The sequence below is a fragment of the Fukomys damarensis genome, unplaced genomic scaffold, assembly GCF_012274545.1.
Source record: "Fukomys damarensis isolate Sample0158 unplaced genomic scaffold, DMR_v1.0_HiC HiC_scaffold_16, whole genome shotgun sequence".
NCBI lineage: Eukaryota > Metazoa > Chordata > Mammalia > Rodentia > Bathyergidae > Fukomys > Fukomys damarensis.
Genome location: NW_022900928.1, coordinates 40,604,430 through 40,626,433, shown reverse-complemented (window position 1 = coordinate 40,626,433; position 22,004 = coordinate 40,604,430). Strand labels below are relative to the sequence as shown.

General features: G+C 34.4%; 1 protein-coding gene across 1 annotated transcript in view; it reads left to right on the top strand.

The window, feature by feature from the left end:
- Grm5 (glutamate metabotropic receptor 5) overlaps positions 1 to 22,004 on the top strand; it is a 527,108-nt gene that overhangs the window by 199,501 nt on the left and 305,603 nt on the right. Inside the window, exon 3 of the mRNA XM_033763941.1 lies at positions 5,819 to 6,068. Within this exon, the coding sequence (XP_033619832.1) occupies positions 5,819 to 6,068 (250 nt within the window). The remainder of the gene's footprint in view (positions 1 to 5,818; positions 6,069 to 22,004) is intronic.

Here is a 22,004-nt window from a genome sequence, read left to right as displayed (position 1 = left end):
ACCCTTTTCATTCCTAATTGCATGGATTTGGGACTTTCTTTCTTTCTTTCTTTCTTTCTTTCTTTCTTTCTTTCTTTCTTTCTTTCTTTCTTTCTTTCTTTCTTTCTTTCATTCTTTCTTTCATTCTTCATATGGCTAGCTAAGAGCTTGTCAATTTTCTATATTCTTTCAAAGAACCAATTCTGCTTCAATGTTTTTTTTTTGTATAATACTCAGTCTCCATTGCTTAGATTTCTGTTTTAATCTTTATAACTTCCTCACCTGTATAATCTTTAGGTTTGTCTTACTCTTCTTTTTCTAGAAATTTGAGGTTCAACATTAGGTTGTTTATCTGAGCTGTTTCCTAATTTGAGCAATGATTACTATGAATTTTCCTCATCATACTGCTTTTGCTGTGCCCTGTTAATTTTGTTATGTTGTACTGGCATTATCATTAAATTGTAAAAACTGTGTATTTCTTCTTTAATTTCCTCTGTGACCCACTGGATGTTCAGGATGATGTTATTCAATTTCCATATTTCTGTGAAATTCTTCTGGTTTCTTTTGCTATTGATTTCCAACTTAATTGCACTATGGTCTGACAATATTCAGGGTCTCACTTCAATTTTTTTGCATTTACTTAAGAATGTGATATGAGCTAGCATATTGTCTATTTTGTACAATGACCCATGTGCAGCTGAGAAGAATGTGCATTTTGATTTTGTGGGATGGAACGCTCTGTAGACATCTATCCATTCCATTCATTCAAAAGTTTGGTTCAATTCTAGAATTTCATTGTTGATTTTTTTTGTCTAGTTGATTTGTCTACCCACCCCCTTTATAGTACAGAAAACAAACTCAGGACCTTGTGCTTTTGAGGCAGGTGGAGGCACCACTGAGCTACATCCCTGGACCTTTGATTTGTCTAATTGTGACAGTGGGGTATTGTGGTCCCCCACCACTAATGTATTAATGTGTATTTGATTCTTCATGTCTGTTAATATTTTTTTTACACAGCTGAGTGCACTAGTATTTGGTGCTTATATGTTTGATTGTCATCACTTCCTCTTTAATTATTCACTTTACAAAGATGTAGTGATGTTTGCCTCTCAATTACTTTTGGTCTGAAATCCACTTTGTCTAAAAATAGGATAGGTACCCCTGCTTTCTTCCAGGTTCCTGTTGCATGGAATATTGTTTTACAACCTTTAATTTTCAGTCTATGAAAATTTTTCAATTAAATGCATTTGTTCTTTTTGAGACAGGGTCTCACTATGTAGTTGAGACTGACCTGGAACTCATTATGTAGTCCAGGCTGGTCTCGAACTCATAGCAATCCTTCTGCCTCAGCCTCCCGAGTGAGTGCTGGTATTACAGGCATGAGCCACCACACCCAGCCATTAAATGCATTTCTTATATGCAACGTATTATTGGATCTTGCTTCTTGATCAATTCTGTCAGTCTATTTCTTTTGATTGGTGAACTGAAACCAATTACATTGATGGTATAACTGCTGTGTGTTGATTTATTGTTTTCAAGGTATTTTCCTGTTGTTGGATCTTTTTTCCTCCCTTTCCATTTACTTTCTTTCCCTTCCTGATGGCTTCATTCTACTGGGGTTCATGGAGCTGTAATCCTCCTTGTCTTTTTCTAGGATATTCAGAATTTTTTTGAGTTCTGGTTTGGTATTCATGTAGTTTCCCGTGTGTTCTTTGTCATGAAAGTATCATAATACTCCACTGATTTTGAAAGACAGCTTTGCAGGATACATTAATCTGAGATGGAGATTTTTTTTTTAGGGCTTAAAATACTTCACTCCAGATTCTTCTTGACTTGAGGGTTTATGTTGAGAAGTCTGCTATGATTCTAATGGGCTTTCCTTTATATGTAATTTGTTTCTTTCCTCTAATTGCTTTTAATATTTTGTTCCTTTGTTGTGTTTCTGAAATCTTGACTACTATATGCATAGGTGCAGATTTTTTTTATTGACACCAGTTGGAGTTTATATATGTCTCACTTATCTGTGTACTAAATTCTTTTCCTTGCTTGTGAAGTTTTCTACCATTACTTCTGTGAATAATTTTTAATGTTTACTCTATCACCTGTGTTTTCATTGACTCTAATAAATTATATGTTATTCTCCTTCACATCATTTAGCTGCTACTGGATTGTTTTCTCATGGCCCCTTGCTATTTTTAGTAAATCTATTTTTTTTCCTGGTTACTAAATACAATCCTGTCTCTTCATAATAGTGAATTTTCCCTCTGGGGAGAAGACTTAGAAGGAGTTGGGGGGTGGATAGAGGAATAGAAGGAGAGAGAACAGTTAGCAGTAAGGCAGGAGAATGTAGGTAGATCATGAAAACTTTGGGAACCTGGTGAGGGCAGAAGGAAGAGAGAAGGGAGCAACAAAACCAGAATAGAATAAACTAACAGTGACAGGGAAACTAGAAACCATGTTCACACTCATAAATATGGACTTGAGAAAAATACAAAAATCAAGAAAACACAAAACAAAAGCAGGAACAAGAAATGTGAGAAATGAAGAATAAGAAAAAAAGAGGAGGAAAGAGGAGGAAGAAGAAAGAAGAAGAAGAAAGAGAAGAGGAAGAAGATGGGGAAGAGGGGAAAGAAGAGGAAGAAGAAGGGAAAAAAGAAAAGAAGTAAAAATGTTCCCTTGAAGGCCTGTCTCTGCTGTCACCTGTGGACAACATGGTCAGCATACAGAACTGTGTTGGTTGAGCTATGTGAGCTGGCTATAGTCTACTGAAATTCAGGCTTGCTTCTGGCTGCAAGGCTGGAAGTGAGCTCCCTGACCTTCAGGTTTGAACTCTTCACTGTTGTGAGAGAGTCCAGGTTGCAGCAGGAGGTGCTGATGTCAGCAACTCACCAGCCATTTTCATCGCTGACTCTTTATTAGAATGATTCGCTTTGCTCTTTTAGTGGGATTCATTTCTTAACAAGCTTGAAAAAGGCTCTTTCTCTGCTGCTCAACACTGAACCATCTTCCTGAGCTGAGAATGATGGCCTTTCTACTCTCTAATGCACTAAGTCTTGATCCCCACATGGGTTGACCATGGGGTGGAGCTCAGGTCACTTCACACCAGTCTCCTGGCCTGCTGTGGCAGGCTCCTCAGGAACAGCTCAAGCTGCACAAACAATTCACTTTGAAACAATCAGTAACTACTGAAACAATGAGTAACTCACTGAAGAGACCAAGAGGAAATTTAAAAATCCCTAGAATCAAACAAAAATGGAAATACAAAGTAGCAGAATTTCTGTGCTAGAACAAAGGCAATTCTAAATTTATAGCTGGGAGTGCCTAAACTAAAAAACCAGATCTCAAATAAATAACTTAATGATACATCTCAAGGTTCTAGAAAAACAGCAGCAAAATGAATTCAAACCCAACAGAAGGAAAGAAATGATGGTCAGAGCTGAAATTAATGAGATAGAGATGACAAGAACAATACACAAGAGTTGATTCTTTGAAAAGAAGAAACAAAATTGACAAACACTTAGCCAAACAAAAGAAAGAAAAATTCCAAATCAATAGAATTAGAGATGAAAAGGGGGACATTAGAATAGACATCACTGAAATCCATGGGGTTGTTAAGGTCTATTTTGAAAATTTGCATTCTCAATTATCTCTAATATAGCACTTTGAAACCTGTGCAATCAATTGCCTTATACTTCTTATTCATTTGAAATTTACTCCTATTTTAAATTCCAGTTTTTATGTCTAGTTAATTTTTAGGCTAGTAGCATCCTTTTATATTATATTTATGTTTATATCATCTATAGTTCCATCTATCTTTATCTATTTATCTAGACTACTGAATTCTTCAAAATAATATTTTTGCACAAACTTTTAAAAACTCAGAAAATGAGCTAGTTTTATTTACAGAGCCTTAAAATGCTCAAAAAATCTGAAATTGATTTTTAAATGGGAAAAGAAATGCAGATATATTAGACTTCTAAGACTTATGAAAATCAGTCATGGCAAAGTGAAGGGAACAGAACCTGCAGTATCAGATCTGTGACAGGAGTTCAGCCATATATATTTGCTCTAGGAAATGTACACCTAATGGTCTCCATCTGTTCTATCTCTGGAATGAAGAATATAACATCTACCACAAAATATTATTATGAGAGTTAAAAGAGGACATAATAAAGGTGCTGATATGCTTCCTGCATACAATTAATTGCCAATATTTATTTCCATTTCTTACTCATTTAAAAAAATGAACATCAGTTCTTAACTCCCAAATTTTTCAAAGGATTTTGTAGTTATTCATCAAATTCGCTAACTTCCCTATGGTTATAGAGAATTAACTTTAAATATTTTTCATAAGCTGACACGTTTATTTATGACAAGACTGAATCTCAGTCAAGAATCTGGGTTTTTCAGTTGAACAAAGCACAAATTCTCATGATTATTACTATGTAATATATATATTATACTTTATAAAGTATTTTTCAATGGTATCTATGCTATAACACATACTAACATCACACATATATACTGTATTTAAACACAAAAATCTTAATCAGTGGCTATCCTAGTCCAGTTTTGTATTGCTGTAACAAAACACGAGGTCTGGATAATGTATAAAGAAAAGAGTTGCATTTGGTTTATAATTCTGGTGGCTTGAAAAGTCAAACAGCATGGTACTGCTGTCTGGCTGTTTTGTAACATGGTGGAAATGTGAATGGGAAACAGCTTCAGAGAGAGCACATGTGTAAGCAAAGAAGCAAGAGACTGGGTAGGAGCCTACATTGTGCTTTTAGAAGAACCAACTGGAACTAATCCATCCCACAAGACCTTACCCATTCCCAGGAGATAACATTAATCAACTTCTGCAAGTGTAGGTAGATTCCATGCTCTACTCACCTTCCACTGGACCCCACTTCTTAAAGTTTTCACCACCTCAGTATTTTCATATTTGCTACCAAGCTCTCAGCACCTGAATAATTGAGAAATAAAATATATCCATACCAAGGCAATGAGATGAATTTATCATATAAGGAGAAGCAAAAGGAAATCAGATAGAAAGGAGAACTGTAGATAAATGTTTTATCATCCCATTCTTAGAACATGAGTTCATATCTAATAGAAATCAAATCTGCTTACCCATATTCACTGTAGTACTATGTAAAATAAATAAGAAATGGGGATAGCCTAAGTGCCTGTACTCTGATGAGTGGGCAAAGGACATGTGATCTATGCACACAGTGTAATACTGCTCAGCCATAAAAAGTAATGGAATACTGTACTTTGTGACAACAGGGATGGGATTGGAGATCATCATATTAAGTGAAACAAGCCATACACAAAGACAAATACTGTATGCAAAAAATTGAGCATATATATTTTATATAAAAATATAAAAGATCTATGCATATATGTAGACTGTAGTTCAACTATAATTTTCCCCAAATGAACAAGTCAGTGAAAGAGCGATTTTAGTTACTTATGTCACTGCTGAAACAAAATACCCAACACCCACAATTTAAAAAAGGAAAAGTTTATTTTAGCTCAGTTTGTGGAAGCTTACACTTAGATATAAACTCATCAGAGGACTAATCCACTGATGAATAACAAGCCCCCACATGATCCATTTACCTCACTAAGGCTCCACCTATGAGTACATTAGGCTTTAAAGGAGGACATTGAGATATAAACCACAATGACAGCAAAAATTCAAATTCAACTTTTTGAGTTCCAAGTGTAAAATCATCAAATGATCTTCATGGTTCTAATGCTTTTGCCTTCTGATTGTTCAAAAAATGCAACTCTCTCACTTTACTATGCCTTTGCTTATCTGTGTTTTACACAGGCAATTATGGAGAAAGTGGGATGGAAGCTTTCAAAGATATGTCAGCCAAGGAAGGAATCTGCATTGCCCACTCTTACAAAATCTACAGCAATGCAGGGGAGCAGAGCTTCGACAAGCTCCTGAAAAAGCTCAGAAGTCACTTGCCCAAGGCACGCGTGGTGGCCTGCTTCTGTGAGGGCATGACAGTGCGAGGTCTGCTGATGGCTATGAGACGCCTGGGACTTGCAGGCGAATTTCTGCTTCTGGGCAGGTGAGTGACAATGAGAAAATTTATACATAATTAATGCCAAAAATTTCATATCATTCTAGTATATATCATGGTGTACAAGGACAGATATTTTAGAATTTTAATATGTGTTCCAGAAGAAATCTTAAATATCATAAAATGCCAGTGCTTGGAAAAGTTATGGAAAATAAGTAGATATGCTGTATGCTGATTAATGGCAACAGAAATTAACATGTGAAGATTCTGAGTCCTTAAATTCTCAAGAAAATCACTATAAGGGAATGCGATGAATTCTCATGGCTTGGGTTATTATTTTGAGAAAGCTATACATATCAACCTTGCTGCTTTTGTTTTTAAAATAGACTTTGAAAATAACTGTGTATGCTTGGTTTATAATATAGAATCATACTATTTTCAGTTGGAAATGAAAAATTGATTCAGAACTAGTGTTTAAAGCATTTGAAATTAGCTCAATATTTTATATTTTAAACTATCATTAATTTATTTTCTAATCAAGATTGTTACCAGACAAAATTCTAACCCTTTAGCTTCTATAAGGATTTGGTTTAGTTATGCAGAAAAGACACCTGATTAGCACAACTCAAGTCACCGCTCCTGATGTTGCTGAATAAGTATATTCTACAAGTTCCCCCAAAACAATCAAAAGTTAATGCATATGTGTCCTGTTTATTTCACTTAAGAGTATAACCTCAATGTATGTATAACAGATTATGTGAAAAAGGAAGAAAAAGTCCAAAGGGGAAGGGGAAGGGAAAGTGAAAGGGGTAAGGGAAAGTTAAGAAAAAATATGGGAAAAGGAATGTAAATAAGGAGGGGTGGAGGGGTTGAAGGGAGAGCAGGGGAATGGGGACCAAATAAGAACCAAGATGCGTTATGTAAAGGTACAAATTCTCAATGATGAATGTCTTCATATTGTATACCTAAAATATACCAATAAACTTGATGAATTTTTAAAAAGTTAATGCATACATGTATGTAATGTGAAGTAGCTGTGTATGTATATATGCATGTACTGCTTTTATTTTAAAGAAGCAATTCATATAAGTAAGGAGACTGTGAAGTCATCACAGGATCTGCATTTGAAAAAATAGAAAACTAGGAGCATTCATGTTTGACTCCAAACTGAGTACAGCCCACAGAAACATGAGAACTGAACTTGTTAAGGTTCAGTCTTAAGTTTAAAGCCCCAGGAGAGCCAATGTTCAGTCAAAGTCTGAAAGCTGGAAAAGACCGATGCTTCACCTTATTTAGTCAGGTAAAAGCTTTTCCTCTCACTCAGCCTTTTTTGTTTTATTCTGGTCTTCAGGCCTGGGTGAGACCCATCCACACTGGTGAAGGCATTCTGCTTTACCAAGTCTATGATTCAAATGGTATCATTCAAAAATACTCCGACATACATAAGCATACTATTTGGCCAAATAATCTGAAAACCTATGGCCCAGTCAAATAGATGCATAAAATTAAGCATTACAATTAATGAGGCTACTGTGGTTTTGAATGCGTGCATGAAGTTTACGCCTGTGATGGTAACATTAGAGTTTTATCAATGGCATCTAAACTTTCATTCCACATCTTTACAAAGTTATCATTACATATCATTACATAATCTCAAAACCCACCTCCTTTCTGAATATTATGTCCACTATAGAAAGCCATGCCACTTGCGATTAACTTTTGCTGACTGTTAAATAAATTATGCTTCCTTTACTTCCAAAATGTGCAACTGCCACAGTTATAGTTCTTGCCTAGATACATTTTCTAACAGTCACTTTATGTACCTAATTCTTTTCTGTTTAATCAAATGGCAGTAGATTGATGGGGCTATTTTGGAATGAGGCCTCACATCTTTCAAAAAATGATACTGGGTGAGATTTCTTTTTCATTGATGTTGCATATTTTGTCTAAATTCATCTCTATTTAGTAGGAGTGATATAGTGGTTAGTTTCATACAACCAAGAACATGCCTACTTACAATATTCTTATATTCCACAGAGAAGTGTTACCACTGGGATAAAAATAACAGGAAAGAAGCTGGCATTAAACAGTCCTGTTTTTTCTGATAGGAAATAGATAATTTGGCAGCTCCTACCTTTTGCTGTTGCTAGCATTAGATGGGAAGAAATTATACTAGCATTATTTACCTCAATAAAAGGAATTTACCAGTTTTCCATTTCCATCTATGACTTTTATTGCTCTTATATTACAAAATCAAAGTTCAACATTTTAAAATTTATTCTGAATAAAACACATAGTTTTTCAAGTCATTTAATTCATGCAATAATGTATTTATAAACTTTAGTTAGATTTTCTTAATTCTTTTGTTGACTAGATACATAATAATTGACAAGTAATGAGCATTAGTTCACTTCATTGTCAAGAATATTTGTTAGAAATGCCTTCCTACTCCAAATTTTAAAAATATTTCTATGTACATATCACCTTGGCTCATAATTTTTCTTTGAAAACAACATGTGACACTCTTCAAATACTTGAAAATTAGAGTATGGTCCTCATTCTCCTTCAATTTCTCTCTGAAATGGTGCTACACTTTTCTACTGTCAAAGTGATATGGTACTCCAAGTATTAACGAAATAATTTTGTCATAACCCTTTGTCAAGTCAGACTGTTCAGCAAATGTTTAGTGGCAGTTACTATTTTAATCACTTTACATGCATTTATTTGAAGAATATCATGCTAAAGTGCTTATAATACATCAATGAATGAAACACAGTAATTATTACTTTGAGCTTACAGATAGATGGTAAGTGCAATTAATAAGTACTGCTAAGAACAATGTGCATGTTAGGTAGTGTTATAATTTTTATGCAAAAACACTTAAAAGTAAGCAAAGATTGGAGCATAGCACTGTGGAACAGAAAGAAAAATTTTAATATTTGTATGAAAAAAGCAATATATACCTGCTTTCATTTTACAAATGAGGACACTGATATGCCCAAAAGTTTGAATGGCATGTCTAAAGCCACACAAGAATGCTATTTTGATGAATCATAATCCAGTGTTATTCTTTACTAATCTGTCTCCTGTGGAATAAAAACAGGGCAGAACTGATAATGTAATAACAAACCACTGGTTCTACATAGACCACGGGTTAACAAAAAAATAATTGTAATTTAAATTACTAGTTTATATTAATGTTATCTCATAGAATTCCTGTAAGTTCACCCTGTAGCTTGCCTTAGTAATTTAAGATTATATTGTTTGTATATATCTTTTCAAGCTCTGTTCACATCTTCACTTCCTCCAACTCAAACTTGGATGAATGGTTCCTAGGATCTAAAAGTCAAAGCTGTAAGGAAAGCGACCATGTTTAGAATTTTCCAGAAGTTTCCATATTTAACAACTGTAGTTACTTATACATCTCTTCAGTTGCCTGAGGTCATCTGTGTTTAATAGATCATTCAGTAGTGTTTGGTAGGAGGAAGACCAAGACAATCTCATCTATTGACATGCCCCACCATCTTTGCTACACTTCAATAGAATATTCAAGTGATACAGACCTGGCCACCAGTCTTTCCATTGAGCTCTGGATAAACTGTTGTCTCAGTGCAATAAAAATGTTCTGTTCAGGTCCCTGAAATAGTCTCACTAAAAACACTTTGCCCCTTACAGCTGACAGGTCAATAATCTGCACAGAAATACAATTTCTGAAGAAGATTATATATATTTTAGAATGAATAACTGTCATAGTTCTAGACCTAGGAAAGTGTTATTGGTAATACATTATTTACCAAATATAAACTTGAATATGAAGTTAGAAATAAAAGCAATTCTATCACTATTTAAAGACAGTTTCATTTGTCTGTGATTTAATACAAGCATGCATTTATTTGAAGTGAGAGTCTTGTTTCTTCAATTTGGTGATTGTTATCAGACCATAAAAGGAAATTAACTTAAATTATAAATGCTTTGGGGCATTATAAGTAGTATTTCTTAGTAAGGTACCAGCCATTAATATGTTCAAAATGGAAAGGATGAGAGTTTAATAAATAATCTGACCAATGGAATTATAAACAGTTTCTCTAGTATAATTATGGCAGCAGTTATTACCTAGACAGTGGTTCTTTATCCTTGCACATCACTAAAGTATCTATTCCATGTTCAAGCCATCTGCAAACAAATATAATTGTCTTCTACTGTACTGCTTACTGTCATTAAATTGAAGGGCTAGAAAATTACTTTTATTGAGTTCAGGAGCAGTGGTGGAGAGTTGAGGGAGAGAAGACAAAAGGAAAGAGAAGGAGAGTAAGAGACAGAGAGTCTTATTTAATACTCTAAACAACATTGAGTATGTCAAGTTTGGTAATATTCCTATTTTACAGTAAAGTTGATACTACATTAAGCAAATAGACAAGATTATAAACTTATCCATTCAAGTGTTAGAAAAGAAACAAACTTTAACTAAAGCAACTGTTCAACACTTAGACGAGCACAGTTAATTTTACATAATTTGTGTTTCATTGTTTTGGACTATATATTTTGATAATTAAGAAAACCTAGGAAAAATCCTTGAAAATTATTGAATGTTTCAATGTATCTTTAATGCAAATAAAGTCAAGGAGTGCCCTGCTTTGACTGGATTTTGTTTATCTGCTCATCTACATTTGAACTGAGAAGACCAGACTAATTATGCCATCATATCCTGTTCAGTCTACAACCAGCCATTGTTCAGATACATCTGCCTCAGATCATATGCAAAATTCTCTGATCCGTGTAGGTTGAGCCCAGAGTGTAAAGAGAGCATGTGTGAAAAAAATTGTAAAGTATCTGTAAAACACCATTTATGGCCTTGTACTATGGTATGTGTGTGCGTGCACCTGTATCTGTCTTTGTGACTATATATATGTAATATATAATAGAAAGTATTTATATATATATGTACATATAACATGAAATATATTATGAAAGACCTTTTATGTCAGTGAGAAAATAAAATGAGATATTATTTTCTAAAACCTAATCCTAGAATGTAGAATATGTATTAGAAGAGATCATGGAGATGCAAGGAACCAGCATTCTGAATGTACATGATATTATTGTAGACTACGGTATGTGAATAGTGAAAGGGTGGCAGACTTAGTATTATTTACCAATTACAAATTTGCCAGAGTTGATGATGCACTTGATATTATATGTGAGAATGCAGAGAAGATGTCAAGAATGACTCCTACATACGTGTAACAAGGCGAATGACAGTATCTTTGCTGAGATAACGATCATGGAAAAATAATCAAGGAAAAGATGAGAAGATCACAAGGTCACTTTATATAGGTTGACTTAATATGTATTTCAAACATAAAAATAGGTAAGAAGGAAAATAAGGGAGTCTAGAGCTCCGAAAAGATAAACAAGTGGTAAATAGAACAGAGTAAATCATCACAGTAATTCGTTCGGTAAGTGCAGACACGATTGTGTAGAATCAAGAGAGAGAGAGAGAGAGAGAGAGGAAACAACAGAGAAGATCTAATGATTTATCTTTGAGGGATCTGAGCATTTTTTTTATTTCTTTTTTTTTAAATTTTATTGAGTTTATTGGTACATTTTAGGGATACAGTACAGTTACATTCATTGTTGGGATCATGTACCTCTACATGACAGGTCTTGATTCTCATTTTTTCCCCTTACCTCTGCCCTCCCTTCACCCCCTCCTCCCCTCCCCATCAACAAACACTTTATTTTCATGTTTTCATTCTCTCACATTTTTTTAATTGTTAGGAAAAAAATGTTAACTATGAAAAGGAGATAGGGAAAGGCAAATTCAGAGATGTAGGAAGAAGACCAAGACTACTACCTCAACCAAGTCATGGAAAAAAGTGTTTAAACTAGAGATCAAAGTAGAGGTGAGCAATCATTTTACATCAAATAAAAGTGATATCAAAGGGGATTTTTATTTATTGAGGTGGAGGTAATTGATGATTTAGCAAAATATGACTTAATGGAGGAGTCACAGTAGAATAAAAATGAAATAGATGAGAAGCTAGTAGGAGGTGAGAAAATGACCCATGGACTACAGGCCAGTGTTTGGGGAAATTTAATAAGGAATAGAGAAGGAAGATTTCTATCTTGAAGGAAAAATGATATTAAGAAAAGACATTTTAACACAGCGTTTTTATTTCTTTCCAAAAACATAAGTTATGATGAGATAGAATTTAAGGGGTGAACAAAACTACATGGTTCAAAGCTCTTATATTTCTATATCTTCATGCATAAAGTGTTATTAAATTATTTTCTATTATAACCTAAGTGAAAATATCATATTAATTTTGTAAATATAAGTTGAATCATACATTGTCCTTATTATAATAGTTTAACTGAGAGTACACCTCGATTTTTTGCTATGCAACTTTACACTCTATGTTTTCAGTCCATGTTTTCCCAATTACTTTAGAATTAGGGAAAGGAGTATATCGATATATGGCAAAAATGTTTTGCTCTTATTATTTAATCTAGTTTTCCTTCCCTTTTTTACCTGTACATGTTTGTATTACATAAGAAATGCATTAATCATGGAGAATTGACACATATACATACTACATCTTTATTTGCTTTTTTATTAAATTTATTGGTACACTTAAGGTATAAAATGTAATGACATTCATCATTGGAAATATGTATCTTTACATGATCCATCTTGGTTCTTATTTTTCCCCATTCGCCTGACCTCCCTTCAACCCCTCCATCCATCCCTATCTACAAAGACTTTGTTTCCATTTTTTTTATTTTCTCATATTAACTCCATTCCCTTCTTTATCTTGACCTACCCCTCCCATTTCCCCTTCCACTTTGCACCTTTTCTTCCTATTTCAAATTATCTATTATTCCTTTTAGTCCTTATTTACACTTTTGCTATTTACATATACATGTGTCCTATTTATTTCACTTAAGAGTACCACCTCAATGTGCATCTATTTAGCTATAAATGTCTCTAGTTTCTCATTCATTATAGTTGAGTAGTACTCCATTTTATAAAAAACAACATATTTTCTTTATCAAGCCTTCTACTGATGGGTAACTGAGCTGCTTCCAAGTTTTAGTTATCATGAATTGTGCTGCTATGGATATGGGTGCACATGTATCATTGTGGTATGATGCTTTTAATTCTTTGGGAAAGATACCCAGCAGGGGGATAGCAGGGTCAAATGGGACCTCCAATTCTAGTGCTTTGAGGTACCTCCATGCTTATCTCCACAGTAGTTGCATCAATCTACACTCCAACCAGCAGGGTTCCTCTTTTCCCCACAGCATTTCCAGCAGCACTTGTCATGGCCTGATTTCATGATAGCAGCCATTCTTTCTGAGGTGAGGCGGAATTTCAGAGTTGTTTTCATTGGCATCTCTCAAATGACCAGTGATGCTGAACATTTTTTCATACATTTGCTATTTCTACTTCTTTGTCTAAGAATTGTCTGTTCATTTCAGAAGCCCATTTTTGGACTGGGCTTTTAAATTTGGGAGCTCTGATTTTTTTTAAGTTCTTTCTATATTCTAGATAATAGACCTTTGTCTGAGGAAGAGCTGGTGAAAAGTTTGTCCCACATTGTGGGTTGTCTCTTCATACTCTATTGGTTGTTTCTCTTGTTGTGAAGAAACTTTTTAATAAGAAGAGATCCCAGATGTTGATTGTTTGTGCTAGTTCACAGGCAACTGAGGTTTTGTTCATGAAATCTTTTCCTACATCAATGTCTTTAAGAGTTCAACCTAACCTCTTCTCCAGCCAGTTTAGTGTTTCTGTTTTAATATTTAGAACTTTAATCTACTAAACTGTGCATGGTGAGAGATACAGGTCTAGTTTTAATCTCAGGCAAGTTGACACCCAGTTTTTCCAGCACCGTTTAATGAAGAGGCTACCTTTCCTCCAGTGAGAGTGTTTGGTTCCTTTATTGAAGATGAGGTGGCTAAGTGTATCTCGACTTGTTTCTGCATCTTCTAATCTATTCCATTGGTCCTCAGGTGTGTCTCTTTGTCAGTACCATGTTGTTTTTATCACAGTGGCTTTGTAGCATAGTTTAGAGTCAAGGATTGTGATACCTTCTACCTCATCTTTATTGCCTAGAATTGTTTTTGCTGTTCTAGGTCTCTTCTTGTTCCAAATATATTCTTGGATTATTTTCTCAAGGTCTGTGAGGTATGCTGCCAGTATTTCAAGTAGGATTGTATTTAATCTATATAGCAGTTTTGGAAGTATGGCCATTTTCACTATGTTTGTTCTTCCTACCTAGGAGCAAGGGATGTCTTTCCATTTTCTGATATCCTCTTCAATCTCTTTTTTTCAGAGTGTTGTAATTTACAGAGTAAAGGTCTTTGATTTCTTGTTCAGTGGGTTCCTACGTATTTCAATTTTTTGGATGCTATTGTGAAAGATATTTCTTGTCCCACTTCCGTTTCAGTTAGTCTGTTTTTCACATGCAAAAAGCTATTGATTTTTGTGTGTTGACCTTCTGTACAGCTACTTTGCTACATTTCATTATTAAGTCTAGAAGACTTTTGGTGGAGTTCTTGGGGTCTTCTAAATAGAGTATCATGTCATCTTCACATAATGACAATTTGACTTCTTCATTTTCTATCTTTATTCTTTTTATTTCTTTCTCTTTTCTAATTGCTGTCTCTAATGTTTCCAGAACTATACTGAACAGGAGTGGTGACAGTGGATATCCTTTTGTTGTTCCTTATTTTAGTATGAAGGATTTGTTACTTAACATTTAGTATGAAATTATTGGCTGTTGATTTTTCATAGATGATTTTTATCAGATACATGTAGAGACCATCTATTCCAATTTTTTGCAGGATTGTTATCATAAATGCTTGTTGGACTTTGTCGATTGCTTTTTCTGCATCTATTGAGATGATCATATTGATTTGTTCTTTACTCTATTAATATAGTGTATTACATTTATTGATTTGTGTATGTTGAACCATCCCTGCATCCCTGGGATAAATCCCACTTGGTCAGGGTGTATGATTTCTTGATGATCTTCTGTATTCTATTTGAGTAACATTTTTTGCATCTTTGTTCATTCATGAGATTGGCCTAGAATATTCTTTTTCAGTTTGGTCTTTCTCTGCTTTGGTGATCAAGGTAATGTTTGCTTCTAGGAATGAATTTGGGAGTATTGCTTCCCTTTCAATTTCATTTGAGTTTAAACAGGAGTGGCAATAGTTCCTCTCTAAATGTCTTGTAGAATTAAGCAGTATAGCCATCAGGACCCAAATGTTTCTTAGTTGGTAAGTTTTTAATTATGTTGATTGATATTGGGTTGTTTAGAATTTTTAGGTCATATTCATTCAACTTTGGTAATTCATACAAATCTGGGAATGTGTCCATTTCTTCTGTATTTTCTATCTTTTTTGCATATAAGTTCTCAAAGTAGATATTGATGATACTCTGGATTTCTGCTGAGTCTGTTGTAATTTCACCCTTTTCATTCCTAATTGCATGGATTTGGGACTTTCTTTCTTTCTTTTTGATAAGTTTGACTAAGGGTTTGTCAATTTTATTTATTCTTTTGAAGAAGCAACTCTTGGCATCATCGATTTTTTATTTTTGTATCATTCTCTTAGTATATATTTCAGATTTCTGCTTTGATCTTTATAATTTCCTCCCTTGTATTAGTTTTGGGTTTGACCTGTTCTTTTCCTAGAAATTTAAGATTCAGATCAGATTGTGTAATTGAGCTCATTCTGTTTTCCTAATATGAGCCTTCAGTGCTACAAATTTCTCTCACAAGACTGCTTTCATTGTATCCCATAGATTCCTGTATGTTTTATTGTCATTGTTATTTAATTGTAAGAACTGTCTGATTTCTTCTTTAATTTCCTCTGTGACCCGTTGGTTATTCAGAAGTGTGTCATTCAATTACCATGTGTTTATGAAAGTCTTGTGGTTTCTTTTTATTGATCTCCAATTTCATCACACTGTAGTCTGATAGCACATAGGGGATAGATTCAATTCCTTTGCACTTACTTATGCAAGTATGTGGTATATTTTAGAGAATGATCCATGTGCAGCTGAAAAGAATGTATTCTGATTTTGTGAGGTGGAACACTCTGTAAACATCCTTAAGTTTATTTGTTCAAGAGTTTGATAGAGTTCCACTATTTCATTGTTTATTTTTTGTCTGATTAATCTATTTGTGAGAGTGGAGTATTGAGGTTTCCCACTGCTACTGTATTAGTGCTTATATGATTTTTCATGTCTGTTAGTATTTGTTTTATATAGTTGGGTGCACTTGTTTGGTGCATATATATTTATGATTGTCATCTCTTCCTCTTGGACTGTTCCCTTTATAGAGATGTAGTGTCCTGCTTTATCTCTCTTAATCAGTGTTGATTTAAAATCCACTTGATCTGCAAAGAGGATACCTAGTCCTGCTTTTGGGGGTGTTGCTTTTGCATGGTGTGTCGTTTTCCACCCTTTAACACTCAGTCTGTGAGTTTCTTTTTTAATTAAGTGTGTTTCTTGTATGCAGCCTATTGTTGGATCTTGCTTCTTGACCCATTCTGCCAGTCTCTTTCTTTTGATTGGTGAATTGAGACCATCAATATTGATGGTTATAACTGATGTGTACTGAATTATCCTTGACATGACTTTTTTGTTGTTGTTGGATTCTCCCCCTTTGCATTTAATTTCTCATTGTGCTTGATGGATTCACTCTGCTTTGGCCTTTCTGGGGTTGTGGTTCCTCATTGTCTTTTCCTAGGATATTGTTTAATATTTTTGGAGTGCTGGGTTTAGTATTCTTGAGGTTCCTAAGGTGCTCTTTGTTATGAAAGTATCCTTTTTCTTCATCAATTTTGAAAGATAGTTTTGCAGAGTACATCAGTCTGGGTTAGAGGTTGTTTACCTTTGGGGCTTGAAATACATCGCTATAAGCTCTTCTTGCCTTGAGGGTTTGTGTTGAGAAGTCTACTGTGATTCTGAAGGGATTTCCTTTGTATGTGATTTGTTTCTCTTCTGTAACTGCTTTTGCTTGTGGAATTTTGTTCTTCTGTCAGGTTTCTGGAATCTTAACAATTATATGCCTATGTGTAGATTTTTTTGATCTTGGTTAGATGGAGTCCTATAAGCCTCACTTAGCTATAAGTCAGGTTCTTTCCCCCTATTTGGGAAGTTTTCTGCCATTACTTCAGTGAACAGTTTTTTTAAAAAAAATGTCATCAGTACTTTCTCCTTTTTCTTTATTGACTCCAATCAGTCTTATGTTATTATTCTTTGAATCATCTAGCAGCTGCTGGCTTGATCTCTCATGGTCCCTTACTATTTTTAAGAGATTTTTTTTCCTTTACCTGGTCACTAATTGCAATCCTGCTTCTATATCTAAAATTCTGTCCTCACATTAGCTTGTTCTGCTGTGTAAACATTCAGTGGAGTTTTTAATGTCTTGGAAATCTGTTTGCATCTGTTTTATGGATTCCATTTGTTTCCTATGTTGGGATTCCATCATGTCTCTCACTTCCATTTTTTTTTTTTTAATCTGTGTCTGCTCTAGATTAATCATGTCTTGTAATATTGGCACAATTTCTGCTGTTATCTGAGAAATTATTTCTGATTTCATTTTTTCCAGGTCCTCTTTCAGTGCCAGTTTAGGGAGTCCAGGTGGTTGAGTATCAGATTGTTCCATCTACTTTCCCTTTGGGGTTGTCTTAGATAATCTGGAAGTCTGGTTTTGAGATTTATTTCCTTGTCTTCTCATTTCAACAGATGCATCTTGCTGTGCCTTTGTTGAGGAATCTTTTTGCTCACCCAGTGTTCTTCAATTTCAGTATGCCACCAAGCAGCCTTTACTGTGCTGCTCCCCAGTACATCAACTTTTGGGTTTAGAATGGTGGTCTTCTATATCCCTGAGCTGACATTTTGTCTGGGCAGGATTCTGGCTGCTCCTGTGCATACTTGGAATGGTATCTAGGTGTGCCTCTCACTGGGGCCCTTATGTAGCAGTTGTCTGGGGGGCCTTTGGCTGGGGGCTGTGTATCCCAGTTCCCTGTTATCTGTGTAAGCTTCTGGCTAGGGTTTTCACGCATTTATCAGTGGTATTAGGGCCAGCCTCTGGCTGTTGTTTGTGTGTCTCTGTACTTCTTTTCCAGGTGGGCCCTTGGCTATGGACAATAGTTTGGCAGGACTCTGGATGAAGCTTGCACACCTGTGCAGCTCTTTTGTAGGTGGGCTGTGGCTTGGCCATATGTGCCCGCACCTCTGGGGTTGGGGTGAGGTGGGGCCCTAGCTACAACCTGCCTGCAACCATGCCACTCTGGTCCACACAACTGCTCTCCTGTATGTGAAATTTTATTTGCTTTTTATGACAATTTGAAATGTCAAATTTTCTGTATTTATTCTTTTTTTAATGACTCTAGGATATGTATATTGCATTTAAAAGCTATTCAGGGAGGATTTTTAAATTTAACTCTTTTTAAAATTTTGGATCACAAGTAAAATGTGGGATGAAATTAATGAAAAGGAGAGTTTAAAAGTCAAAATTCCTGAAAAAAAATGGGAGAATAGGTGGAATGTGAAGCACAAGGACAAGAGACAAGCTGAGAAAGTCAACTCCAGAATTAGAACAGAAATAAAAGTGTTAGGAACTAATATATTTAATCATTTGAAAATAGAAAAACCACCTGATAGTCTCCCCTTTCTTGGTAAATTAGTGAAGAAGAGGAGTGTGTGTGTGTGTGTGTGTGTGTGTGTGTGTGTGTGTGTGGGGTGGCACTGAGAAGTTGTCAAGGGAGATTGAAAAACCAGAATCACACTGGTAATAATTAGTTTCCTATATCACCTTTTAAAAATATTACTCCTCTGTTATAAACAATGAGAGGAAGATTTAAGTACATTGTAATAAAAATGTTCTTAAAATAACAGCATATTTAACATTTGTACTTGTTCTGTCACATAAAATATTGCAATAAATTCTTACTGTTAGGGTTTTAAAGGTTGATTAAACAACAGCCTACTTCTCAAATTAAAAACCAACAGAAATGAGTCATGGAAATTAATGTGCTTAGTAATTAGAGACCAAGAGTTTGATCTCTGACTAAATGGACATTCTAATCCTCTTCTTGAAATGGTCACAGGGAGGACTAAAAGTCTTGGACTTCTGTGTATTAGATAGCTTTTAGAACAACCAACAGAAAAAGTCTTAAAAGTTCAGGGAACAGAGTGGTCCATTAAAAGAAGTTGGCAGGTCATAAAATGCTAAACTCCTTTTCCAGTCTTATCAGACAGGTAAAAGTTATCTCAACTTGAGAAAGGTGGAAGGTGTTGGAGAGAACCCATGTTTTCCTTCCTTATTTTTTTCCTTCTGTAGAGTGGAAAGCCCTCCCAACACCCAGATTGAGATAGTTCTTATCTCTCAAAAGTCCCTTGTGAAGTTGACTTTACTGATGTAGATACTGAGCTCACAGATGTTACATACCTAATCAACATGGCTAAGCTTACCAGATATAAAGCTAACACAAAAGTGATGCTAGACATCCTGTAAGTTATGCTGCTCAAATGTCCAAAAGTAAAACGGACAGCCATGATGTTAATGCAAAGAGAAGTATTTCTGTTTGTAGAGTGAAACCAATGCATACTCTTGAAGCCTTTTCCTGTAATAGATCTTGTGCTTTAAAGGCATGTGAATCTTAGAGTATTTGGTATATTTAGGATTGATTGTACTTCCAAAATCTGTGTAAATAAAATTGTTTTAATGATAATAATAGCTCTTTATAAAATTTTGTTTTTCAAACACTGTTCTGAGTGGTTGTTTTCATTTATTAATTTATTGACTTTTAATGAAAATCTTATTCAGAGGTTATTATTATGAATCTCATTTTATGACCAAGAAAACTGAAGTACAAACAGAAAACTAATTTTCAGAAATTTAAATAGAGCTGTTGCAAAGGAAAAGGGGATGAAGAATTAAAGGGAGAAGTTAGCAAGGGAAGGGGCAGGAAATAGAAAAAAAGTAAGATGTATTATATATATAAACCAGCTCCCCACAATAAATTTAATCAATAAGTACTGTGAACATGTACTAAAAAATTAAAATATAAAAGAAATTCTGATAACAAAAAGAAAGTATTAAACATGTGGTAAGTGTCAGAGAGGACAATGAAAGTTAGCCTGGACCCTTCTCCAGTGTGATAAGCTATCTTTGATCTTTGATGATCCTTATAGTATAAAATATTCATGTATGTTAATCACTGATAAAGTAGTCAATTTTAACAAAGAAAACAATAATTAGAGGTGATTTTTAGAACATTTTGTCATTTTTAAAATATAAATAGAACCTGGGATAATCTTTTTTTTTTTTTTTTTTTTTTGTTCAATAAAAAAAAACCTGGGGTAATTTTTTTTTTTTTTTTTTTTTTTGGTACCAGGGATCAAACTTGGAACTTTGTGCTTTCAAGGCAGATGGCAGAACCACTGAGCTAAATCCCAACCCTGGGACCATCTAACATTTTGTAAAAATGAATTCAATGCTTGGAGTATTGCAACCACAGTACTAATTTCTGTTCAGGAAATCCATGCTGTGATAAAATTCTAGGTTTCAGTCAGCAAACAGTTTGAAGTTATGTGTGGATAAGCACTGATAGCTAACCAAAGCAAATACAAAACATTATCCTTTGGTAATTTCAAGTCAAAGTCTTTTGTTTTCCTATTGTTCTCTGGAAGACAAATATGATCTGGAATTCACAGAGATGTAAACTGGCACATAGTCACAGTCATTTACATACTTTGGCTGCTTTGGGCTACCTTGGTAGTGTTGAATAGTTGTAAAAGAGACCATATATCCAAACAGTTTGAAGTATTTACTAACTGATTCTTTACAGAAAATGTGTGCTCTTGATCCAGAGATATTTATCTCTGAATTTGGTTCTGCTTACTTATAAAACAATATTAAAACTTGTGATTTCAATATTTATTTAGAAGTAGCAATGCTTTGAATATGAACTCCACATTTAAAAAATAGTTTCCTTGATGTTTAAGGGCCCCTGATGGGTCATGAGATCACTTCTCTTTTTGTTCTTTCTTTTTATTGAGTTTATTGGTACAATCTAGGTGTACAATACAGTTGCATTCATTATTGGGATCCTATACCTTTACATGATAGGTCTTAATTCTCATTTTTCCCCTTGCCCCTGCCCTCCCTTCACCCCCTCCTTCCCTCCCCATTTACAAACACTTTATTTCCATTTTTTCAGTTTCTCATATTTTTTCCTCTCCCTTATTACCTTTCCCCCACACTTCCCACTTTCCCTACACCTTTAGCCCTTTACTTCCTATTTCACATTATTAATTGTCTCATTAGGATCCTGTGTGCTATTATAGTTTTTCACACCAGAGAAACTATTCGGTATTTCAGTTAAAGAAATCTCTGTATGAACATTAAAAATAGGGAATCCTAAAATAAAACTAAAAAGGAAAGTAAAAGTGAAAAGGCAATGATGTAAAATTAAAATAATCCTTAATTCTGAAGATGAAAATGGTCCCTGGACATATTTAAATTGCTTCTTGCTTTTGTAGTCTTATATTATTCTTTTTAAAATTATTTAGAGAATACTTGATTAGTTTCTATAATTAAACAAACCCACGTAGATATGACCTTACATATTTAATACATGTACATTACCCCTGTACAAATGGAAAGAAAAATTAACATTTCTAGAACAATATGTCTGTTAATTTCTGTACAATGCCAACTCAACACAGTAAATTGGGATAACTTTTTCCAAAGTCGACAGCACAGTTAAAGTTTCCAAAAATTCAAATTATATAACAGCTTTTCCAGGTTCTGCGTCATCTGAACAAAATTATAGACAATCAGCACACTCCACTAAAAAAACAAAAACAAAAAAAGCAAAGAAAATAATAATACACAGAAAAAAGCAAAGTTCTGTTGCTGTTGTGGTACCTGGAGCCATTTTTTTTTATTAGCCTCTTAA